The sequence below is a fragment of the Ursus americanus genome, chromosome 25, assembly GCF_024610735.1.
Source record: "Ursus americanus isolate L20-20 chromosome 25, mUrsAme1.1.p, whole genome shotgun sequence".
Lineage (NCBI taxonomy): Eukaryota > Metazoa > Chordata > Mammalia > Carnivora > Ursidae > Ursus > Ursus americanus.
Genome location: NC_142151.1, coordinates 15,769,745 through 15,796,888, shown reverse-complemented (window position 1 = coordinate 15,796,888; position 27,144 = coordinate 15,769,745). Strand labels below are relative to the sequence as shown.

General features: G+C 39.5%; 1 protein-coding gene across 2 annotated transcripts in view; it reads right to left on the bottom strand.

The window, feature by feature from the left end:
* Window positions 1-25,609, bottom strand: part of PTPRO (protein tyrosine phosphatase receptor type O) — a 239,282-nt gene extending 213,673 nt beyond the window's left edge. For both annotated transcript variants that reach the window (XM_045781388.2, XM_045781387.2), the window contains exon 1: window positions 25,134-25,609. In XM_045781388.2, coding sequence (XP_045637344.1) covers window positions 25,134-25,208 — 75 coding nt within the window. In that variant the 5' untranslated portion in view covers window positions 25,209-25,609. The remainder of the gene's footprint in view (window positions 1-25,133) is intronic.
* Window positions 25,610-27,144: the final 1,535 nt, after the last annotated feature.

Below are 27,144 nucleotides of genomic sequence, written 5' to 3'. Positions count from 1 at the left end.
GACAGATTTTCATCTTGCCCAATTCCATTACCTCTGACTAACTGAATTAGTTGGCAGTTCTCCCACTGCCTGCTAAAACTAATCTCTTCTGTATCAAGAGATTCCTCTTTCATTGATTATCTCGTTTCTTTTTTTTTTCTCCACAACAAATAGAACATGCAGGATTCCTGGGAAAGATTGGCTGATATTCTTCTAGTCTACAAAATCACACTTGAGGGGACCATTAAGCTTGCCTGGGATCCGTATCACACTGGGTTGAGCAAAGGCTGTTCCCTCAAGCTATTCCCGTCTCTGGCAAGGTGTGCACAATTTCCTATGGCTCTGCATCTGAGAAAAAGAGAAACAAACCTCCAAAGATAAAAATGATGGGGGTATGCTGTTGTCATAGCCATGATGGGGAGGAAATGGGAGAAATAAAATAACACTTAAGACAGCGTTTCGAAAACTTAAGTCAAAAAGAGATTTGAAATAAGGTTCCTGGAGACAAAGTTCTAATGTGATATGGTTTGTGCTTATACTAGGAGCACATTCATGGCATTCGACCACTGCTAAGTGGGAAAAATAATGTGGCAGGCACTTAGGCTTGTTATTCAAAACATGGACCTGAGGATATGGGCAGTTTCTATGTTGGTCGGAGGATACAGAGGCACTAAAGCCTGAAAGTCAAGAAAGAGAAAAGAGGGTAAAAAAAAAGTGGGAGCTAATATCAAGTATGTTAAAAGAAAGATGTTCAAGTCATCAGAGACATGAAACCTATCATATTTGTAGACATTTCTGATTCACACTTACTCTTTAATACCAAAAGGTGGGAAGAATTCTTAAAATTTATGAGAGGGGTTCACAAGAGAGAAGTGGGGGGAGGATGGGGGAAGAAACTGAAGTCAGATTTGATATCTAAGTTGGGGGGGGGAGAGCCCTTTCCATGTCCTTGTCCTTCACAACTTCTCTAGTGCCTCCCTGATATTTATAAAGACAAGAGGAAAGTAGAAAGACCTTGAGAGCCTAGTCACAGGCAGTGACGTTAAAACATCAAGTTATTCTATAAGTTGACACAGGCAATTAAATTCCTTGTTACAAAATATAAACAGGCTGCAGGCTAGATTCAGCAAGATATTATCTGCTCCCCCCTCCCAGAACCAAAAACTGTGTAGCTATTTTCTGATGCTTTAATGTACATTTTCCAGTGATTTATATATGAGAAGAGAAGAGGAAGAAAGAAGAAGGCTCTCTCTCTCTAAAGTGTAAATAATAAAAGTATAGACCAGGGAGTAGAGAGGGAAAGATGGGACAGGAAGAGAAATTGAAGAAAGACAGGAAAATAGGAGGCTGGTGGGTACATACAGTTGGAAACAATTATTCTGTGTCTTAGAACACTTCAGCACTGGTGGAAATCATATCCAGTGTCAACCTTGAGAAATGAGGTGGGCAATGGTGAACTGGCCCTTAATGCCATGAGCTGTGGCATTCTTCCTGTGCAGAAACGTTGTATCACAGCACTCCAGGATTTATCATGGAGGTGTGGCGCCATGGAAGTGAGAGGTGGGTATGCGAGGCCATCTGGCGAGATGCGACTTGTCAATCTCCCAGATGGTTTGTGAAAAGAGAGAGACTTGATATTGAACCGAGATCAGCATATGAAAAGAGCCATGAAATCCCCAACTTAAAACCCATTTTTTCACATAGTATTTTGAAAACTTCATTAAGGAAATTTTGCATGAATTTTCCATGACCTGAAAGATCACACATAGAAGTTTTAATTTATAATATGAAACCATTTCAAAAACATTTACTACATTTGCTTTCATCTCTTTTAATAGGTGTTTTATTAATCTTAAGTTACTGAGTTAAAAGGAAGAAATTGATGTTATTTTCATTGATTGACTTGCACATATCCAAGTTTTAGAAGACGTCTGTAGAATCTGGCTGTCCTGAATTATTCCTTTGGACAAGTATGCTTTATTTATTTATTTATTTATTTATTTATTTATTTATTTATTTTTAAAGATTTTAGTTATTTATTTGACAGAGAGAGACAGCGAGAGAGGGAACACAAGCAGGGGGAGTGTGAGAGGATAAGCAGGCTTCCCGCCAAGCAGGGAGCCCAATGTGGGGCTCGATCCCAGGACCCTGGGATCATGACCTGAGCTGAAGGCAGATGCTTAACGGCTGAGCCACGCAGGAGCCCCAAGGACAGGGATGCTTTAAAAAATCAGTGCCATGTTTGTGAAATACTTGAAGATGATCTGCTTTTTTAATGCAAATTTCCAAATAAATGTATTTTAGAACCATTTGGGTTATGCTCACTAACAAGTCTTAAAATGATGTAATCAGCAAGCATTACACTTAAACTATAACATATTCCCTATGTTTCCATAACTTTGGAATTTTTAACATTAATAATAATTAGAACTGGTAGCTTCAAAATGGTGTAAATTTCTTCTTATTTTTTTCAAGAAATAAAGCCTGGTTTTCATATTTTATTTATTTTACTCTATTTTAATTAGAACATGATAATGATTATATAGACTCATATAAAATTCTCCCTCAATTTAAGATATGTTCATGTGGACAATAGAGTTTCTTTTGTAAATTTAAATTTTGAATTCATGTAAAATGGCTACTTACTTGGGACATTTAATGTAAAATGAAAATACTTTCGAGATACATAGGGCTTTTAATAATTTGTAATATCTCAACCATGGAGGAATTGAGAAATAAATACCTGGGGTAGAGTCTCAAATATAAATTAAATTTTGACTTTGTATCTATTTTCACATTCAATTAAGATGCCAAATTTTTATAAAGACCATAAAATAAAATGTATTTAACACAAGCTTTCTTCTTTCTTTGTAGTTAGGTTGTCTTCATGTCTGTTTATCTTTCGGCATGCTATTAAGCATTTGATTGTTTCACTGTCCACCAGTTTATCTGACTTGACTGGAAAGTCGACAAGATAAATGAGAGGCAGATCAAATTAGAGAAGTAATTTTTGCTACTGTTAATGTTATGGGGGGGGCGGTCAGATCTCAGCTTCCGTCTAAATGAAATTCACAAACGCTGGAAGAATTAATGGGACAGAAATTCCAGAAATCCAGGGCGCCTAGGTGGCACAGCGGTTAAGCGTCTGCCTTCAGCTCAGGGCGTGATCCCGGCATTATGGGATCGAGCCCCACATCAGGCTCTTCCGCTGGGAGCCTGCTTCTTCCTCTCCCACTCCCCCTGCTTGTGTTCCCTCTCTCGCTGGCTGTCTCTATCTCTGTCGAATAAATAAATAAAATCTTAAAAAAAAAAAAAAAAGAATTCCAGAAATCCATAGGCTCACAGCTGACAGGCTCTGAGGGGAAAAATGAAAACCAGAACACAAGCTTGACCAGTAAGAAATCCTCAGTTATCAAGCGGACAGAAAATGTTGAGTGAGGCAGGGAAGGTGATGGGGTTCAGGAGTAGTAAATACTTAGTGGAGTGGGGAGACGTCTATAGGGGAATGTAGGGCCGGGAAAGCGGAGGGAGCAACCAGAGAAGGTTCCATAGCAAATGTCCCCCTGCTCTGAGAAAAACTCAAGTGGGCCCTTTATAGAAGAAGGCTGTTGTCTCCCGTGTACTGATGGGGCCAACTGCTTTATACCAGGACTTACTGTAAATATGTACCAATTTATACCCACAGATGAGGGAATCCTGAAGAAACAGTGACTGATTAGCACAGGATTTGGCATATAATTGTTGCTCAATGAATGTTCATGGAAAGAAGAAATGAAAAAAGGTTGAATATACCATATGAGAGATGAGCAGTGTTCATATACATAAATACTGTATGAATAGAATGCTTGACAGTATTTCATGCACAAAGTTAGGTTAAAAATCCTTTTTTATTCAATGATCTAATCTATAGAAAAGAGGCAGAGCTGACGTGAAAATATTTTGCCATTAGATATATAAATTTAATCAGTTTTGTATATTCAGTCATACCAGTCATATCATCAAGCCGTGATTATAGATGACCCAAAATTAACTTGGGTAGGGGAAACCTTATTTTTAAAAAAGCAGAACATACTACAGTGTTAAGTATAGCCCTCCATGACACGCACTACACACACGGACAGATAAGCATAAATGTGAAAAAAGAAAATCTGTGTGTATCAGAGCAAATGAAACAGGATACAATTGTTTTTAATAAGATATCATATATTTAAATTGTGTCTTACAATTTACGAAGTCCTTTCAGAGATTATCTCATTTAGGTTGCACGGAAATCCCATGAAGTAGAAGTGATTATAATTTTCATTTTTACAGAGGGGTAAAGTGAGTCAGTGATTGTGGGCAAGTAATCTTTCCTCTATGGTGCCTTGTTCCATTGATAACCCTAACATTTTTTCCCATCAGGTACTTGGTTTTCTCCAACTTGAGATACCTATTACATTGTATTAAATATTAAAAACTTAGAAAATATGCTCATTCAAAAATCTTCCCATCATTTTGCTTCAAAGTGATAGAAATTTATAAAGGCAGGACACCTTTAATAATAGTACAGCACATTTTGTCATGAGCAGTCTGTTCCTTCAAAAATTATCATAAAACAGATTGAGAGCTAAATATGAAATGCTGAGCTCTCCAGTTAAAGCACAGACCTCATTTCATTCAGATCAACTCAAACAGATGAGACAGAAGAAATGGCTGAACAATTATTCTATTTTATTTTCAGCCCTGGTAGTACACTTCCCAGCTCAAGGTTCCAATAATTTAGGGAGGGGATCGTATGGCAGAGTGTGCTTGCTAATAATTTCTCGGCAGGACATATTCTAAAGCAGTAATAGCCATATTCTGGGGCCTTCCTTCTGTGCAAACATCATCATTTTTTAAAAGATTTTATTTATTTATATGAGAGAGAGAGAGAGAGCACGAGCAGGGGGAGGAGCAGAGGGAAACAGAGAAGCAGGCTCCCCACTGAGCACGGAGCCCGAAGTGTGGGGCTCTATCCCAGGAATCAGGACCTGAGCCAAAGGCAGACACTTAACCGAACGAGCCATCCAGGCTCCCCAAGCATCAACATTTTTATAACTTTCATATACGGAGCTTAGCATCTCATAACCAGACAGAAAAATGTAAAAAAAAAAAAAATCAAAATAACACATCTTTGGGCAAATGAAGTAAGCTCCTTAAAATCATGTTAACAGTTAATGTTCTCCCACATCGTTTTTCAGATACTCGAGTCAATTAAATAAAAAGGGAAAAACAAACAAAACTCTTATCTTCAGGTAGGCTTTTTCTTTCCAAAACCAATTTCACAGAACAGTCAGATATGTAATAATGGGTGTCTCGGGGATGTAATTTTTTATGCAACTTGACATGCAAGTCAGGAGTAATTAATTATGTCTTCTATTTACACTTTGTCAGATAAGAGTATTAAACAGAAGAGCTGAGAGGAACACAGAACACTACCATTAATCTGTTTAATTTGCAAATCTAATGCAATCAAAAGGAAGACATTAGTGTTAAAATTGTTTTTGTCCAGGTGCTATCCTTCGTGGAGGGAAAGGCCTGTCTGAGGTGTCAAGGCTACGCAAAGGCAGCAAGCCACAGACGCTCGTGCCGGCTTCCAAAGCCAGGGCATCAATCTTCCCGGGTGCTTATGTCATTGATTCTAAAGGCTCTATACAAAAATTAAAGTATGCGCCCTCACATCAACACTCGCATTATATTCGGCTCTGTGCCATTATCTAACCACGTGAAGAAGCCCTTGATCCGTTAAACTGAAGGTGGTACATGTGACTGACAGACTGATCGACACAAGGAGAAGCTGCAAGAAAGATTTCTGGGTGAGCAGGAACCAACTGTCTCCAGCAGTAACCCGTACCCCGCTTCTTTCCAAATGGCAGTCCTCACCAATGACTTAGAAAGTGATTCAGTTCTCCTGTGTCTCAGGATATTTCTCTCTTAAGAGGAAGAGACAGAAGATAGAAGGTAGTGAATGAGAAAATGGAAGCCATGTCAGAGTTTTCACACACATCCGTATGACGGGAGTATGCGAGTTCTATGGTTTCATTCCTAAAGCCTTCAATACCTCTCTGAAACTCAGCTGACTCATTATGAAAACAGTGATGATGATTACAAGATTATATAAGGATGGAATGAGATCATGTATGTAAAGTCCCTGGAACAGTTCCCAAAAACCAGCAGCCCCTCAATAGGTGAGAGTGATGGTCAGCACCACCGCCATTGTTTCCAGTAAGACAGTGAGTTTTGTGAGAACAAATCTTTTCATTTCTGCCAGAGATACTTGTACTGGATGCTTCCCTATAGATATACCTTATAAATAAATGTGGCACTATCGGTGGGACCTTGATTGCTGCGTTGGTAGGGTGTTTATATATATAACAGAGAGATTTAGATCCTCTATTCAGTTTTGTCTAGCAGCATGTAATTTTACTTGTAGTTTTAAAACTGTAGAAGAAATTCTGTAAGTATGACAGAATATGTATGTGAATTATAATTTTTATAATAAACATGGCAATTTTTAGTCACATGCAGAGGATATAAATTTGAAAGTGTGAAGCTAAGTAAAGGAAAATCTCATTCAAAATGGAGGTCCTCAGTTGGGCTTCAGAGGGGAGGGGGGTGGGGATTGGGATAGGCTGGTAATGGGTATTAAGGAGGGCACATATTGCATGGAGCACTGGGTGTTGTATGCAAATGATGAATCATGGAACACTACATCAAAAACTAAGGATGTACTGTATGGTGACTAGCATAACATAATAAAAAATTATTTAAAAAAATAAAAAAAAAAAAAAAAAACAAACTACGGAGGTCCTGGGGCTCCTGGGTGGCTCAGCTGGTTAAGCATCTGCCTTTGGCTCAGGTCATGATCCCAGGGTCCTGGGATTGAGCCCTGAATCAGCTCACTCTCTCTCTCTCTTTCTCTTTCTCTCTCTCTCTCTCTCTGTCAAAAAAATAAATAAAATCTTATAAAAAAAAAGAATGGAGGTCCTGAAGGGGGAGCTCTGATGCATGTACCACTCCTTGCAGCTTACTTTACATATCTTGATAAGAAGCAGCTTACGTTACTACCCCGAGCAGGAGGAAGGAAGATTTTCTCCTCACCCAGCAACAACCCAGCCAATGACAACCACCACAATTCAGCCAATGAGAAGTTGCCACAACCCCAAACTCTTACTCACCTCCTGTAGACAAACAGCCTCTCCCAAATTCCTCTGTTCCTCTGTAAAAGAATACTTCTCTCCTTTGTTCTCTGTAGTTGCCTGTGGTTGGGCAGAGTTTGCATGTCCCAAATTGCAATTCCTCTGCTATTCCCGAATAAACTCATTTTTTTGGTAAACTAACTGGCTATTTTATTTTTAAGGTTGACAAAAATATGCTGACAGTTACAACCTGTCTCTGAAAAAATCCACTTATTTTCCATTTATCTCGAAGAGTGCCTACAGATTAATGCATAAACAACAAGATCCAGGGGAGTTTAAGTCTAGGGACTAATTTACTGAACTACCCAACCAACAGAGGATTATTTTATCTAATTAAGACAGAGCACACGTATTTAGAATTAAGCATTTGCATTTACCAGCAAATTCAGAATTATAAAAGCAATTAAAGCTAAAATGAGGTATGATAATTTTTTCCTGCACACCACTGCTGAGCGGAAGCTCATGTTAATGCCTGCCTTGGTAGCACTCTGGTACAGAAGGTTATGAATAAGAAGCTCGTGGCTGGGCAGAACCCCCCTTTCCACCTCGCTTCCTGCCACTCAGCCTCCTTAGGACCTGAATCCAACCACCCTGTTTTACTCGAGCCTCCTAAACAGAGCCTACATTTTCTCACTTCCTACTTTTGTTCCTCTATTTCTCCAACCTGGAATGTTTTCCTTAACCTCGTCTATCTATCTGGCAGTATCAGACCAGATTCAGATTAAAATCTGTCTTCTTTCATGAACCTGGTGCTCCTTCAAGCCTAAGTGCTCTGTCCCTTATCTGAACGCAAGGGCACTTTGCTGCATATAGTCCTCCGTCTCGTTCACTTGCAAATAAATATATTACTACTTCAGGAATCTCTTACAGTAGTAAGTCGCAAATTGCCTTGTAACTTGCTACATGTTTATGATTTCCCTTTTATAGTACAGACTTCAGGAGGGCATAACTTTGTCCTCTACTCTTAAAAATGATGAGCACAGCACCTCTCTTAGATGTCCAATTTGATATATGTTTGATGATTGACTGGTGGAAATAGCGAAAAACCTATTCACCTTCATATATCCTCCATTCGTCTCCCCTGTTCTACTCGAACCTCCTAACTTGTCTTACACTTTCTATTTCACCCTAATTTATTTATTTTATTTCCAGATATGTTACTTAATAACTGCTAAAAGAAATGAAGAATGCTATCACTTAAACAATTAAGTATTTTGTCCTTACTTCCCACAATGGTAACTTCTATCACTCCATTTTTAATTATTTTCTGAAGAGTCATTAAAATGTTGTCTCTCACATTGGTGTTATGGGAATTATGAAAGGGCCAATAACCTGTGGTCCTTTCCAGAACTCAGTGGATAACTCTTGTAAGAATGTAGTTCAATACCCAACCTTCCTCATAATGCATTTGAGTCTGTGGCTAATGGGGCTTTACTGGGATCCCTGGGTATTTTCCTGAGTTTTTCACATTTGCTTAGATATCTTTACTTTCCCTGCAAGTATAATTATTGTCTTTCTGAGACAGTCCTCATAAGACAAAGGCTCTAGGGGCGCCTGGGTGGCTCAGTCGTTAAGCATCTGCATTTGGCTCAGGGCGTGATCCCGGCGTTCTGGGATTGAGCCCCACATCAGGCTCCTCTGCTGGGAGCCTGCTTCTTCCTCTCCCACTCCCCCCTGCTTGTGTTCCCTCTCTCGTTGGCTGTCTCTATCTCTGTCAAATAAATAAATAAAATCTTTAAAAAAAAAAAAAGAAAAAGGCTCTAACTGTCAATTAGTCAGTTAATTAACCCTAGTCAGAGTGCCAGGCACAAGAAAAGGAAAGAAGGAAGGAAGGGAGGAAGGAAGGAAAGAGAAAAGGGAGGGAAGGAGGAACAAATGAACTTAATAAGGTTGTTTAAACTTTTTCTTTGAGAAAATTACAGATTTATAGAATGTTGCAAAGAAATGTACGGTAAGGTCTCATGCACCCTTCACCCTGCCTCTTCGAATATTGACGTCTTACATATCCAAACAAGAAAATATCCAAACTATGAAATTGACATTGGTACAATCCATAGAATTTATTCAGATTTCACCAGTCATTATGTGCTTATTTGTGTATGAATATGTATAGACCTATACAACTTTATCACATGGACAACATCATGTAACTACCACCACAATCAAGATACACAACTCTTCCATTAACACAAGGCTCTCTATACCTTTCCCCTCGCCACCTAATCTTAAACCCTTGGCAACCATGAATGCGTTCTCATCTCCATAATTTTGTTATTTCAAGGATATTATAGAAATGGAATCTTACAGTGTGCAACCTTTTGAGATTGGCTTTCTTCACTCGGCATAATTTTCTCGAGGTTCATTCAAGTTGCTGTGTGCATCAAGAGCTGCTGAGTAGTATTGCCTGGTATGGAAGCATCACAGCTCATTTAACCATGTGCTTATTGAAAGCCATTTTGGTTATTTTCAGTGTTTGGCTAGTACAAACAATGCTGCTATAAACATTCCTGCGCAGATTTTATGTTTTGATGAAGTTAATTATAGTTCCTTGTATATCGCTAATTGAACTTGTTCAGGTTGACCACTGGTTTTCAGAGATGGGTGAGGAGCTAGTACATTCTGCATTGGACGTTTTTGTTAGTATATTCAGGAGGGAGTAACCATCTGTCCTGGTTCTCCCGAAACAGGCCAACTTATGTCTGCTCTCCTGGCATAACGATCCCTTCACTCTCGGAAGTGCCCCGGTTACTATGAAGTTATATCATCACTCCGATTCAGATTACTTAAAGATTCCAAGCATGGGTATTATGCCTGCTTGGCTACGATGGAATTGCACTGTAGTAGACTGCTGTTTTGTAATCTTTCTGAGTACCTGCGGAGTAACTCTCTGGCGTCTGAAGAATGAGATAGTCTTTGCAAAAAAGAAGCTTTGTTGAAATCTCCACTGTTCCTCCCTCCTTTTCAGTCAAAAAGTGTCACTCACATGTGGAATGTCAGAAACGAAACAGACAGGGGCTCCTGGGTGGCTCAGATGGTTAAGCTTCTCCTTTTGGCTCAGGTCATGATCTCCAGGTCCTGGGATCCTTGCTCATCCGGGAGTCTGCTTCTCCATCTCCCTCTCCCTCTCTCTCTCTTCTGCTCGTGCTCTTTCTCTCTCAAATGAATAAATAAAATCTCAAAAAACATTTAAAAAAGAAGAAACAAAACAAACAAAGGGGAAAAAATAAGAAAGAGAGAGACAGAGCAAGAATCGGACTCTTAATTATAGAGAACAAACTGATGGTTACCAGAGGGTTGGGGTTGAGGGGTTGGGTGAAATAGGTGAAGGGGATTAAGGAGTGTACTTGTGATGAGCACAGGGTGATGTATGGAAGTGCTGAATCACTATCTTGTACACTTGAAACTGACATTGCACTGTATGTTAACTAACTGGAATTTAAATAAAAACTTAAAAAGAAACTATACTGTTAAAAAAAAACAAATGGTTCTTGTGAGTCTGTTTTATGGTTGGGGACAGTTTCCAAGCTCATGTCTTAGCTCTGTGTGTCTTAGCTCCTGTCATAGCTCCACAACTGAAAGGAGAAGACTCTTCCCCAACATTGCCAATTTGAAAATACTTGCCGGGATAGCTTCTGATAGGTTTGGCTTAGATCAATGCCCATCTCAAAGACGATGATCAGTGAGGCACAATCCCCAAATGGGCTTATCGTAGATCAGGTGTTCACCCCCTTAACTGATCACTCTGTCCAGGGCATTGAGGCCAAGTAGGAGTATGGTATGACCTTTCAGAACATGAATCAGAAAGAGGTTTCCTCTAAGAAGGGCAGGTGGTGGGGAAGATGGCAGACGTGGCCACAGAAAGAATGGTGATCTGGGCAGCCACTGTAATTTGTGTCTGCTGTGAAAAGATCAGAAATCCCACATACTTTTGACTAGAAAACCTATATTCTTAATTTTTTTATGCATGGTATTTAGCTAAGGAGATATGGGTAATAAATACAGCATCTGAAGTTTTTCTATGTAATTAATTCTTTTTTTTAAAGATTTATTTATTTGAGAGAGAGAGCGTGTTGGGGAGGGGCAGAGGGAGAGGGCAAGTGAGAATCTCAAACAGACTCCGTGCTGAGCATGGAGCCCCATGCCAGGCTCGATCTCAAGACCCCGAGATCGCAACCTGAGCCGAAACCAAGAGTCAAGCCACTTCATGGAGGCACCACCCAGGCATCCCTCTCTGTGATTAATTCTTAAGTAGTCACACTAGTGAGAGGCATACACATAGGTCATGGTTCCCAACACTTCGTGGTCATAATCGATAGGTATAATCATCCACATCCTTAACTGAGGCAAATACAATTGGGAGTTGAATACAATTGACCCAAAGACATATGGCCTAATGTCCTAAATTCCAGAGGACCGAAAATGCTTGAAAAAAATTATCATAATACATTTAAGTGAAAAGAGTATGCTGAAATAGCAGGATAATTTGATACTTTTTTTTTTTTTAACAGACTCAGATACACAGACATTGGAAAAAACTTGGAATGATATATCCCCAGATGGTGGTTATTTTGGAAGAGAGTGTGTAGGAATGACTACTTTCCTCTTTTTCTGCATGCTGTATTTGACACAGTTTCCTCAGTGAACGTGTATTAGTTTTCAAATTCTTAATCCACTATTATCAAATTCTTGTGTACGGCGATGCGCACCTGATTCAGACTTCCTTAGCGATTTCAAATTAAGAACTCCCTCTTTAGAGCCTCCAGAAGCCACAGAGTAAAAGGCTAATTGAAGGCCTCGGCACGGCAACAAGAATGTCAATAGAAAGATTCTCATTAGGTTCCCAATTAGCCTTCAAAAAAATAAATAAATAAGAAGATGGTGCATCACTCAGATGAAAAAGGACTTGAAGATACAGCTGTCTTTTGTGAGTTGCAAAAATGCAAAAAAATGAATTCAAGGAAGCAATGTGGAGCACCTCGAAAGAACGGCTGATTTTTCACAGCTTTAACAGTTTCAGCTAATTAAAAAGAAGCAACTGATAAGCTGTTTTTAGGATTAAGTCCATAATACTTCATTCTAAGCCCCTGCAATCATTTTAACACAGTTTTGACAACACCAGAATTCCCATATTACAAATCCCAAGTACCTAACCATTTTGAGTGAGGCCTATAGTCATTTCCGAGAGACTAATTAAAAAGTATAACTTAGCTACGGGAGACCGTAGAGGAATTTCTCGGGGATGATGAAAAAAATGAACCTGGCCACGTCCCTTCACTGTATCTATATGTAAATAACTCTACTGTACCGATACATTCCATGCATCTATGAAGGATTTTTCTATAGTCCTTTAAGGGAGGACCACATGACTCACTGTTTAATAATACATTGCAGACAATATACAATTCCCTTGGCTTTTTATTATTCACCTTATTAATCAACTTATTCAGAAACTTAAGAAGCCCATTTTTCTTCCTAGATAAAATCTAGGAATTTTAAGTACATCCAAGTAATAAGACATTTCTTATGGTAATGGCATTGGTGCTTATCGTAAATATGATGCTTTTACTTTGCGGTATTTGGCAAGCGCACTCCCGTTTGATGACTACACTTTAGTTTTCAACACAATGTCAAAGTAAATAGAAACGCCACAGCAATCTCACCAGGATGTCTATTTCATGGGCCAGCAACTTGACTTACAGAAGAAATCCCTGGTTTATCTCAGAGAAAGGATGACGTAGTCTAATTAGTCTAATCCTGGTGTACCCCTCGGAGACAGAAAGAGACTCCCATAAATGTGTGCTTGAAGAGTTCCACAAACCTAGGTTTGTGGATCATTACACTTAAGGAAAATAATTTATTAATCACAGAATCGTGGTTAATAGCTGCATCTGTGAGTATATCAATATCTGATCACAATTTTCGTCTATTTTCAGTTATAAAGGATATTAATGAATCGACAAACAAAACCAAAATTAAAGTAATAGAAAAAAACTACAACTAACCCAAACTTCCACACTTTATCAGCACAGGAGTAGACTACAGATATAGATCGGTCTATTACAAGCTGATGTAATGCCTTTCAATTCTCTAGTGAAATACTGATTTACGTAAGTCAGAGCATTTGTTTTATTTTTTTATTTTTTTTTAAAGATTTTATTTATTTATTTGACAGAGATAGAGACAGCCAGCGAGAGAGGGAACACAGCCGGGGAGTGGGAGAGGGAGAAGCAGGCTCATAGCGGAGGAGCCTGATGTGGGGCTCGATCCCACAACGCCGGGATCACGCCCTGAGCCGAAGGCAGACGCTTAACCTCTGTGCCACCCAGGCGCCCCAGAGCATTTGTTTTAATCATACTTTTGTATTTTTGCCATTTGAAAATCTTGACAATCCAGGTTTTTGGTGGATATATACTAACATTTTAATGAATACAACACTAATTTAATCAGCCCGTTTAACTGTCCATATTTGGACAATGAAATATTTATTTGTTTATTTATTTTTAAAGATTTTATTTATTTATTAGAGAGGGAGTGCCGGAACACAAGTGGGGGGAGGGGTGGAGGGAGAAGAAGACTCCCAGCTAAGTGTGAAGCCAAGGGTGGAGGGGGCCTCAATCTCACCACCCTGAGATCATGACCTGAGCCTAAGTCAGATGTTTAACTACCTGAGCCACCCAGGTGCCCCAGATAATGAAATATTTATTATCTAATACTTCAACTGAGTGTGAAAATTACCATTAATTTCTGTATAAAATTACCTGTTGGGACCTTATATGGGAAAGGACATCCATAAAATCCATTAAAAATTTTTTCTACGAAGTACTTATATGCATTTAAAAATCTTATTTTTAGGAGTAAAGAAAATATAAGTTCTAAGTATTATAGAAAAGCAATGATTTATCGTCTAGCTCCAATTAGTTATGTGAGTTTCTAAAAATGAGTTTAGAGGTCGAGAGCCAACCTGAGTACATCGACATGCATGGTGAGAGAAAAATGAGGAAAAACATTGTTTATAAAATTCTTTTCATTTAGATATTTTCAAATTGTAAAGCCAAGAAGAGAACACACTTTCAGACTTTAAGAACTCAGAAGCTCCTTTGTTTTAGAAGCTAAAGTATATTTTACACACAGTGAATAAGACAGAGAATAAATGATCAAAATTCCGAGTTTTTACTGTACCACAGATAAGAATTCATCACACAAGAAACCCCATCTGCTGCTTGGCCACACACATCTTTTGTCCTTAGCGGTTTATTCTGACTTAATAAAATAGCAAGAAAAAAATATGTGAGGAACCTTATCTTGGTGTCTAAAAGAGTTCATTTTCACTTATAATAAAGCCTTTGATTCCTCCACAAGATCAACAAAGCAATGTTTCCAGACCATTCTTCATTCTGATTCCCTCCCTCCCACGCCCCACTCAGCACCCCCCGCCTGACAGACTCTCCCTCTTACTTCATCTCGCTGTGCAGCACCTCCCTTCTCTGCCCCCGCATGCCTGCATCCTACTCTTCCTCTTGAGACTGTCCCCTAACTTCTACTTGACCTTTCTCACCCCATTTACTCATTCAACATTCATTCATTTATTCAGCAAGTATTTCCTGTGCACCTACCGTGGTCCAGGTGCTCTTCTAGCAGCTGGGGGTACAGCACGAACACAATGGATAAAGTCCTTGCTGTGTTATGGAACCTACAAGCCTTCCCACGGGGGAGCGAGTCATAATAAAGATCCAGTACAATGTCACATGATGAGTGAGACATTCTCTGAAGAAAATAAACCTGGGTAAAAGTGGTAAATTTTTAGGGAGACTCTTTTTTAAGTAGGCCCCCCACCAAGCATGGAGCCCAACACGGGGCTTGAACTCATGACCCTGAGATCCAGACATGAGCTGAGATCAAGAGTCTGATACTTAACCAACTGAGCCACCCAAGCACCCCTGATGGGGAGGTTATAGATTCGTTGTTCATGAAAGACATGTTGAGGAAATATCCTTTGAACAGAGATGAGAATAAAATAAAATCTGCATTTATAAAATGCTTGTTATGGACCATGCAATTTTCCCACTCTAGCACTCTCAAACCCTTATCATGGTTCCTCATGGGATCCTACTGGGAAGAATGAGAGCTGCCTTCCATCCAACTGGCTATTTTGGCCACGAAAGAGAAGAAAGGGTAACAAGCAGAAAATGCGGACTGGTATAAACTGCTTGAAGTGATATGACGGACGGCTGAGGACAGGACAGAGAGATGACAAGCTTCTCACATTTTATCTTTATCACCTGTCAGGTCTGTTGGCAAGCGATTACTCAGAACACGCAAGAAGGCAGGAACAGTCACAACACAGTGCTCCACTAACGTGAAACCGAGATAGTAGTAATGTGTGAAAGCTACAACCAGAAATAGTCCGTCTCAAAGCCAAACCAACCAAACAACGAAATGGGTGTCTAAAAGTGGAACGGCCGCCTCTCAGCTGATAGTGAGTCCACCATTTATAACCAATTGGCAATAAAATTAAAGACAAAAAATACTGAACAAAACATATTGTTCTCTCAAGTTTTATATTAAGATAATTATATTAGAGAATAAGGTTAAACTGAATTTTCCATTTTTTAATACCCAAAGGCCAAAGAACCTTTTTGTCTATACAGTTACCAAAACTAGAGTTAGCATAATTCATAAAATAAAGAGAATATGTACATTTTTTTTCTTCTGAGAGAGTTTCTTAAACATCAATCCCTGATAAGAAAGTTGGGAGTGGTTGCTTTTCTTCATGCAAATTCTTCTGATTTTGAGATTTAAATTATAACTGATCTTGCTGCCATGTTTCTCCTATCATTAAGGTTATATTGCTCATTTTAAAAAAAGAGTGGTAAGGGGAAAAAAGGAAGTGTCGAGTGTACAAGCATTGCTACTGTTTCTTAGAGTATAATCACTATTCCCATAAATTATTTTTAGAAAATGAATTCTACAATCAAACTTGGGAAATGCTACTGCTAGATCTCCCTTCTGGAAAACACGATGCATATTGACATCATGGGGGTTCTGAGAAGTCCTGGTACAAAAAATAATAATAATCAATGAATTAATAGTAGTTTAAACAAAGTTAAATAGATTATTTCCCAAATTCCTGTTACCACAGAAGTGCTTGTGTTAGTATCTGTTGACACTGCAACTCGCATGTTCCATGAAGCATATTTTGGAAGATGCGGCCCTAGACGCATGTTTATTGTTCGACCTCTTTAACTTTGCTTTAGCTATTTTTACCATCTTATTTCTTGCCTTCTTTTTTTATTTCTCTACGTAACACTTATTGAGTGCTTACTGTATTCTAGGCACAGTTTAAAGTCCTTTATGGCCATTATCTCACTTACTCCTGCCTAACAATTATCCTGTGAGATAAATTCAACAGATTGCCGAAGGGGCCCCGCACACAAGAGAAACAACTTTCTCCACATCCCGCTGGTTGGTAAGATAGAAGTCCGGTGTCTCTGACCTGATGCCTATGCTCTTGACAAATCAGTGGCCGGTTCTCTACTCCTCAGCTCCTCCCAAGCGCCACAGAGACCAACAGCCTACCGATTTTCCTGTCCAAAGATATTTTCCAGATCTTAGCTTATAGGATTTTTCTACTGCGTTGGATGCTTTTCGCCAATCTTTCCCACTTGCAATTTCCTAGACCCGGGATTTCCTTGATTCTGCTTTCCTCTTGTACCTCTCTGGCTGTTTCTTCTTCATCTTCTTAGGTTCCTAATAAAATGTTAGTGCCCCTCAAGGCCCATTGTGGCCCACTGCCCTTCTCCACCTTGCTCTCCACTGGGAGATCCCCATTCACATCTCCAGGCCTGCCATCTCCTCAGGACATCAGACTCATATCTAATAAGTACTTGGGTGGCGGTTTTTTGGCACTTCAAACTCAAGAGTTTTTCCACTAAATTCATCATGTCCCATAACAGTCAAGGTCCCCGTAGAACACTCAGGGGAAATCCTAGATAGTTTAATCAAGGGACCGTTAATAAAGGTGTGGAGCAGGAATAATAGCACTAAGCATGATGGCGAAGGGGATAAGCTGAGCTGGAGGATGGACACTGTCCAGTACGCATTGTTAAAACTGCAACATTTCAGGCAAAGAAAGGTGTCAGTTACCTGGAAATTAGCATGAAAATTACGTTCTCGGCAGTTCTCCACATCTAACCAGTTTTGTCAATTTCACTGTTTTTAACATTGTCTCTCTTCTTTTAGTGTCTTTTCCCAACACCCTGGGGTCAACATTTGTCATCTCTTAATTGGACCATTGTAATAACCTCCTAGCACTTGAACCGCTTCCAGGCCTGCTCCACCTTCAGGATAACCTTTCTTACAGCCAAAAGCTCTCTTGAAATGCAAATCATACCCCACTAAGCCTTGGCTAACCCTTCAGTGATCCTCTTCACCTAGAAAATAAAGAGCCTACTTTTCGGCACAGGATACAGGAGTCTCCCTGACCTGGCATCTATCACTCCCTTTCCTTTTGTACGCACTTGTATTTTCCTAAACACTGCCCTGCTTTTCACAACATTGGGCCTTTGCTCATGCAGTTTTCTCTGTCTTTGTGTCCATATTTCTTAACCTAACTCAGGCTAAGCTCAGGTCACCTTTTAAGAAACCATCTCTGAAACCATGAGATATAGTCTCTCTTCTAGCATATTACCATGGTTTCCTCCACTAAACAAACAAAACCTCACGACATTTTAATGACTTTTTCTATGTCTATTTTTCCACTCTGTCATTTGTGAGGATGCAACTGTTACCCATTCCTATACCTACAACACATCTAGCACAATTCCTGGCACACAATAGATATTCAATCAATGTTTGATTAACTGAGTGGAACTGGACCGCAAATCATCATCCTGGAATCTGAAAGACAGACTTAGTATTGAAGAAGAAAAGTAACTTCTCAATGTGAATTCAAGAAGAAAAATAACTTCTCAATGTGACCGTTCTGGTTTTGGGGAAAGACTAGTCAGCCAAAAAAGTTTATAGGATGCTCTTTCAAGGAATCTAAACGACAGGGAGAGATTAACCAGAAGGTAAAGCCAGGATCAAAGGGTAGTAATGCTAGAGTTAATCAAAATAAATCCCGATTCAGAAAGTAGGGTAGAAGGCCTTAGAAACCAGACCTTGTATCAGACCAAATACACAAAGGGCACCGCAGATTCTATGGAATTATCCAACATCTGGTTTGTACATGCCAATCCCAAGCTCCTGTGGGAGGAACCAAGAGGGAATCGCAGTCTAGATCAGTACACAGAGCTACAAATGGTCTCTGATATGGGTTAAGGGCAAAGGCAACAAGGGACAGAAATTTCTCTGCATTCCACTTGGTCAGTAGGAGGGCCATGATGAAAGAACAGGACGAAGGGCCTGGTAGACCCATGATAATTTCTCACACATAAATAATCTACTATAAAAAAGTAGGCAGGCGGAAAGAGAAAAAAACAAAACAAAGTCTCAGCTATCTGAAAAACAGTTAAATGAGGTGATACAGAAAAAGGGAAACATCCATCATTTAAATTCACATACACACTAGTATTACAAAACACAATTCTGATTTTGGACCCCCGCATTGTAGAGAAATTCTTTTTATTTGTTGATAAGGGTTCAAAAATTACCAGGTTCATTTGGTTTTAATTCACTTTACGATAAGAACAGTTTTGTTAGAAAAATGAGTTGCATAGCATTCCTATTCAGGAAGAGTGGGAAACCAAATAAAGGAAGAGTATTCAATAAGGAAACACACTTATTTGCATATAAATAGAAGGATGGCAATACAATTGTGTTCCTCAAACTTTTTCACTTGATTCCCTAATTTTCCCTATATTCATTTTCTTATAGAAATTATTATGCATATTTATAATTTGTAATATAATTCTCAAACTCAGAGTCCTATTTCCAACTCTGGTTTCTGAAGTATTTTCCCAAGCTTTTATCATTTTCCCCTCTTTCATCTCAATTTCCTGACAAAAAGGAAAGGACAAACCTTTCTTATCAAGAAACCACTACAACCTTGTTTCAAATATCCTCTGTTTGTTTGGTGGTTTTAATATGTTCAGAAGTAAAAGGCGTTGGCCTTTTAGGTGACTGCAACGTCTAGGAAAGCAGACTTCTTTCACTAGAGAACGAGATTCTAAATGAAAGAGTTGAGAATGATTTTCTGACACAGGGATAAGATATGGTTGTACTTATAGAAATAAATTGGAAAGTGCCATGTTCAGAGGAAAGAAAAAAACAACAACTAAGGATCAGCACTCTGGAGATCTAGGACAAGCTTGTGAAAGGACAAACTTACTAATTAGGAGTAATTAGTGATTGTAGATTACATGAGAGGTGCTTAATAAGGTTATTTACATATTGTTCTGAATAGCTGGTAGAAACAGTAAGGAACCTGTTGGAGCCAATAGCACCAGGAGAGAAGAGGATACGAGTCTTTGTATTCTGCCTTTAACTTCATCCCCCCCGCCCATGCACCCTCTTGCTCATTCTACTTGTGCTGTATTAACTTTGTTTTCACTCCTCAAATCAAGGGCACAGTGCCCAAAGAAGTCTCTCACATATTTATTTAAGTAGAAACAGCTTAATGGGCCTTTGAGGCCATCATCGAAGAGTTCTTTAAGGCTTTGAGTGATGCTCCTGGATTAAACACTACCATAGATAGAACCAAGACTAGGGTGTAAATAGCTAAACTGTGCAAGGAGCCGAGATGCCCTTCAACAGACGAATGGATAAAGAAGATGTGGTCCATATACACAGTGGAATATTACTCAGCCATCAGAAAGAATGATTACCCAACATTTGCAGCAACGTGGAAGGGACTGGAGGAGATTATGCTAAGTGAAATAAGTCAAGCAGAGAAAGACAAGTATCATATGGTTTCACTCATTTATGGAATATAAGAAATAGCAGGGAGATCAGTAGGAGAAGGAAGGGAAGAATGAAGGGGAGGTAAAGAGAAGGGGGAATGAACTATGGACTCTGGGAAACAAACTGAGAGTTTCAGAAGGGAGGAGGGTGGAGAATTGGGCTAGGCCAGTGATGGGTATTAAGGAGGGCATGTATTGCATGGAGCCCTGGGTGTTATAGGCAAACAATGAATCATGGAACATTATATCAAAAACTAATGATGTACTGTATGGTGACTAACTAACATAACATAATAAAAAATTTAAAAAAAAAGACAAGGGTGTAGAAAAGGCTTCATCTCTCAAAGGCAAAGCTATGGCAAAAATTAGAGGGATTTCTGTTAGAAGCATGCAGAAATCTTTGTCAGTTGTAGTTGGTAGTGGTCACAGAAGAATGATGATATGGAAGAGGGAGCAAGAACATAACCTGTGTAGCTGGGCATTGGCTAAAGCTGCAGGCCACATATAGAGGTAATGAAAGCTAGTTCCCCTATTATTTCAACTCTGTTTTTTCATTTGATGATCACACATAGCAGCTGGGGTAACAATGGTGAATAAATGAGCAACCAAGAGTGCTATATTTTTGGAAAAAATAACACATTGGTGTTTTGATTTATAATTTTAATAAGTTCTTAACATAGAGAACTGGTAACATTTTATTATTTTTTGTGTAATGATTTCATTGTAATTATAATAATTTAATTCACATAATGATAATTTTCTCAAGTTTTCCTTAAAGATGTGTTCGAAAGTCAGTATTATGGTATTTAACATTTCTCAGTCAGAAACTATATAATGCTGCAAATTTGCATTCTGTTTATGAAGGTTCTATTATTTGCCTAATTCTGCATACAAGCACAGTGGAAGACAAAAAGTACAATATACTTTCCTTTATTTCAAAAATAAATGTATTTGGAGTGATAAAATGAGCATACTAGGTCCTTCCTAGTAAAGCTAGTCATTGCAATGGGTCTCTACTTCTGGAAATGCAACAGCACTGGAACTGTGCACCTGAAGGTATTAAATCAGGAAGAAAATGAGAAATAAATGTCTGCGGTCATTCCTCTTAAGCCTTTTATCGGGCCACACTGCTACCAATCACAATGGTCTAAATAAGTGCGCCAACCCTACCCAACACCAAAGGGCCTTTGCAAACCCCCAAGACTCAAGTTGTCAGGAGTCAATGTGCTCATGAGTTTAAATACCTTTAGGTTGGTTATTTAGATGCTAGACATGGTGCTACATTTAAAAATAAAATACAACTCTTAGGTCATTTCTAATTACTTACGCATATAGATTGTGTGTTTTCAGATGGACCAAAATGAGGCTGAGGTAAGGTGTGGATTTTTTATTCCTGAATATAACAACAGTCTGTCACACAACAACGAACAAAGGCAAACACGCATATAGTGGAGCATTACTACCCAATCCCAGTAGAAGCCCAGCCAAGTAAACATTCTTCAGCTTACTGAGGATGTCATATGTGAAAGGGTTTCTCTAAAAGGTTGGCAACGAAAAAATAAAATAAGATAAAAATAAAAGGTAGGAAACAACATTTATCAAAGGAGTCAGTTGACAGAGGAGTTAATGACAGCCAACTTCATTGCGAGGAGGGTGGGTTAGGATGCTCCAGAAAGATGAAAAGATTATGGTTCATTGGCCAATCCTGTGTAATATAGAATGTGAATAAAAGCTCCACGTGGAAGTGAAACTTCTGTGTGTGTGCGTGTGTGTGTGTGTGTGTGTTCACGTGTGAAAGAGAGGGGTGGGAGAGAAGGAGAGAAGGAGAGACAGAGAAGTGGAGAAAGGCAGACAGACCTTGGAGAGTGGTTATTTCTCCTTAACAGGAGTAGTATGGCCAACATCATAGCACTCATGCTTTATAAAATTAAACATAAGCCTCTTTTCAGATAATATAACTAAGGCTTCTTTCAAATTTAATGTTCTTTGATTATATATCAGGTAAGAGCAGACCCGGAAGAAAATAAGAGAGAGGAGGTTAAGGAAAGAAAGAAGGATTCATGCCACGCCTATGAGTTTAGGGAAACACTCCACTTGACTACTAATGAGGACCATTTCAGGGAAGGCAGAATTTAAACTCCTATGATGTCATATTCTACAATTTGCATCTTAGTTGACAAAATACTGATATGGAGTGAACTGATACAGGAAGCAATTTTCAGGAAGAGGTTTAGTAAAGATAGGATAGGTGAGAGAAATTACATTGTTTTCACTGGGAATGCTGGGAAGATGAGCAAGGGGAAGACTCATCAGATAAATACTCCATTTACATTCATATGTGGGTAGAAGATTTTCAGATTGGTAGGCTCCCAGTATACTTGATAACAGAGTTTTACTTTTTTTTCTATTTTTATATATGTCATCAATGTTGATTATGAAATTTTAAAATTTCATAATCCATATTGTGCTTATGCAGATATTAGTCTCATAACATACAGTGGATGATTTAGACAGTCTGAGATGGTTGATTAAATGTTCTTATCACTTAGTTGTGGATAAGGAATCATGCACAAAACTTCTGTGGCAAGGCACATTTAGGCTATCTCAATGAAATTGGTTATAGCCAATCATACAGATTCAAAGTTTCAGACTTTCCCATCTCTTATACCCAGCTGCTAGCTCCTGATTTGTGGAAAAGATACAACTATAAATCAAGCCTCCCATTTTGGTTTCTCTAACTTTATGGCTTTTAGGACTTTTCATTCTTATATAGAAGATAGTTCATGTGGAGTAGTGAAAGATTTGTTGACATAATGAGAGCCACAGAGATTTTTGGGAGGTTGGATAAATGGTTTGTTTCTGACTCAGCGCACAGATCTTATCACTGAGATTCAATCAACAATGTGCTATTTAATAATGGAATTATTTTCAGATCTACTTTGCTGACACTTATTCAAGACCTTGAATGCAAATGTGTTTCCAAATCATAAAGAGATTATACGATGTACCAAATTTATCATGTAATATGCTATTCCCAAATGTAAATGCATTATCCTTTGTGCCCAATTTAATACTTTGAATATTACTTGTCCACTGTAACAAAATAAGATTAATGAAATAGCATATGTGAAATATCTGGAAGACTGGCGCATGGTGGGTTTTCAGTATATATACATATTTTTTTTCCTCTGATATACTTTATATCCTGGTGACACAACACTGCATTTACATAAAATAAAGGGTAATGACTTGTTCTACAAAATTAGTTGTCCCATTATAATATTTATTTAAATGACAAGCCTTATCAATGTATTTACTATGTGATGCAGTTAACCATAATTGACACCAATCTACAAATGTGCAAAAATACACCTATTGTGTGGAACAGGGTGAACCTCTCTTACATCACTGAGAATACCATTATGCCAACATTGACTGCATTTTCTCTCATCTATGTCAAGTTTTCATTAAAAGTTTTGCCACAGTTTTTACATTTTAATTGCAGCACTCTACCCCCACTCTCGAATCCATTATTTGACCATTACTGAAATTCTCACGCATAATGAAGAATTCAAATGAAAACCTGCAGTTGTGCCAAAGGTTGGGTTTGGATCGGATGTCATACATGTAAGTCTTAGCTGTTACTTAGAAAAATGTGTGGTGATACAATTTCCCACTTTGGATTCATGACAAGTGTTGCATAGACATAATAATTATGACAGAATTTAACATATAGAAAAATTAATAGAAAACTTAAATAAGTCTAATACAATTGTGGTGTGTGCTAAAGAGCAATTTCCTAGAGTGATTGCTATTTACCAGATTTTAAATAAAATTATAATTATCAACTGAAGAAAAATGTAAAAGCATATTAAATATGTTTTAGAATTTTATTTATTCACTCTGTAGCTCTTTCTCCTTGAAACAATTTTTCCTATTTTCTATTAAGATAAAAACATGGAATATTTAGAATTGATGCTGTTCTCAATCCATTGGTCCTGTTCCACTATCTCCTTGTCAAGCATTCATAATTAATGGTGCATGTAAGCAAAAAGTGACTCTTTGGTAAGGAAACATTTGTATCCATTAATGTTCCATCCATTTCTAAGGTAGCTATCACGGTGGTGCTGAAAGGATAGCTCCCAGTCACCTGTCGAGACACCACTTAGCCAGGAAAGGAAAGGAAGGACTGTGACAAAACTAAAACAGACACACTGAAGACACAAGTGGTAGACAATTATCTCACAACTTCACATTACTTTCCAAGCAAACATCTAGCTGAAATTTGTTTTAAGATTTTACGTGCAGTATAGTTGTCAAATTAGGATTAAAAAAAAAGCAGCCCGCTTTCATTTTTCTCAAAATAACAGCGTAAAGCAGCATAATGCAAAGAAAACTCAAAAAAAAGTTAATTTTACAGATTTTTCTGTCATTTAAATTTAAAGGTACCAGCCTTTGTAAATAAGGTGGGGGAAAGTCTAAAGACTTTGTAAAGGGAATTATCAGGTTGAAGATGAAGACTTGGGAAGAAGAGTCCCCTCCGGGCTCAAGCTGACACTCGTTCAAAGAAAACCATGCTCACGACCCACCGGGCAGTCTTTTTGAGGACAGGGAGTTCAGCCCCAGGTGAATAATTCCAGGAGAAAGTAAATTAAGACAAAGCAGCAGTACACACCGTTGGGTACAGAGTGGTAAGGTGCACTAGGGACCAGAAGGAAAAGTGACCTCATTTTGCCTGGTGGAACACTAATTAACAAGCCCACCTTTGATCTGGATACCAGCGGTGGTAAAAGAGCACAAAGGGTGAAAGCTGGAGAGAGCAAACTTCCTTGTTCTTCTACCCCATTCCTCCAAACCGCCGGGAACACGCACAGGCAAGGACAACAAAGCTTGCGCCCAGGCTGCACAGCCGGCGCTTCCAGGGGCCGGGCCATCGCGCCCCAGGGCGCGCCGCTCCCCCGCGGCAGAGCCAGGGCGTCGGAGCGCGGACGCGGGCAGGACAGCCGGGGCGCCGGGTGTGGGGGGGACGTTTCCCTACCTTGAGCAGCACAAAGAGCCAGAGCAGAGACAGGAGGCGGCGGCCGCCGCGCGGTTTTGTAGGCAGGTGCCCCATCACGGTGCCGAAGGGGACCCAGGGGGACGACGGCGCCTGCGAGCTCCCCCGGCGGAGGCTCACAATGGCGAACTGAGGCTGCCGCCTCAGACCGTGGGCGCCGAGGCTGCTCCCGGCGGGCGCATGCTGCCTTTCCAGTCCCCTTGCGCCTGCTCCCTTTCCTCTTCTGCGCCGGGGGTCCACCCGGAACGTGCCAGGCGCTGCGGTTCTTTAACAGCTAAGGATGGAGAGGGTGGGGATGGGAGTGGGCGAGGCTCTGCCGCCTCCGCCACCGAGGCTGCCGGTGCAGCCGCGGGGTCCGCGTGGTGAGCGAGATGCGGGGACCCTGCGCCCAGCCCGCCCCGGTCCTCTGGCAGCAGGACACTCTCACTCTGCGCCGCGGACTCATAAAGTGACAGCAGCCTCCCAGCCCTCCCACCAGGGTCCGCCTGCCGCCTCTTATCGCTGGACAGCCCCCACTCCAAGCTCCGCCCCAACCCTTTCCACAGTCTCTAGGACTCACGAGTTGTGCGGGGTTTCCCTGACTTCTCTTGAGCAACTTGGGGACGGGATCCCAGTCTCTTAGTCTTCCTACGTCTTCTCTCAGTTGCGATTATAAAAGCACAGAAACACTTGGAGGGAACTGGTGATTGTGATTGTAGTGTTGGAGTGCGCGGTGCCTGCGTGTGTGTTTGTTGGGGAGGATTCCATTCTCTCCATCCCACTACTACTCAGGAGGAAACAGTACGATTATATACACCTTCCATTTGAAATCAGCTCTTATAAATTTCAAGGGCTGTCTTTTGATACCAAAGTCTGTCAGGTTGCCTGAAATAGAATGTAGAAGTTGGGGTGGGGTGGGGAAAGGATCATGATATATTACATATATATATATATTACATATATATATATATATATACACACATACTTTTAAAAATGTGTAATTATTAAAGAAACTGTTGAGCTTTTCCAGAGTGGCTATACTATTTTACATTCTCACCAGCAATGGATGGGGGCGGGGGCGGTGACGAGGTATGTAATTAAAGAGAGGTAATATTGGTAATATTAGGAATCTTCGTGGTGATGAAACAGTTCCTTATTTTGATTGTGGTGGTGGTGATTTAAGTCTGCCTAGATGATCAAACTGCATAGAAACGCAGAAGGATTCTGTAGGCCAGAATGCGCACATACAAATGTACTGGTGAAATTTGAATAAGGTCTGTGGACTATACCAATGTCAGTTTCCTGGTTTTGATACATACTATAGTTATAGAAAATATGTTACCTTTGGAGACAGCTAGGTGAAGGATAAATAGGACTGTCCTGAACTTTTTTTTTTATTGAGATATAATTGGCATATAGTATTATATTCGTTTCAGGTTTACAACATAATGATTCAATATTTATATATATTGTGAAATGATCACCAAAACAAGTCTAGTTAACATCGGGCATCACACATATTTCAATGTTTTTTCTTGTTATGGGAACTAAGATCTATTCTTTTAGCAACTTTCAAATATACAATATTAACTACAGTCACCATCCTGTATATTACAGGCCTTAGACTTACTTTGTTTGTAACTGACAATTTGTAACTTTTGACCCCCTTCACCCTTATACTTTTAACAAGTGTGAATTACTCCTGAGTAACAAATCTGTGACTTTTTAGAAGCTCAGGCAACTACTTCCTAGCTGTGTATTTTCAAACTATTTATATCCCTTTGGTTGTTATGTGTAGTTTTTGAAAGATGTCTGTCAAAATAAACTATGGGGTACTCTATTCAAATATAAATCACTCCGGAGTGCCTGGGTGGCTCAGTGGGTTAAGCATCTGCCTTCTGCTCAGGTCATAATCCCAGGATGCTGGGATCATTCCCACTTCCCCACATCAGGCTCTCTGCTCAGTGGAGAGCCTGCTTCTCCCTCTCCCTCTGCCTGCAGCTCCCCCTGCTTG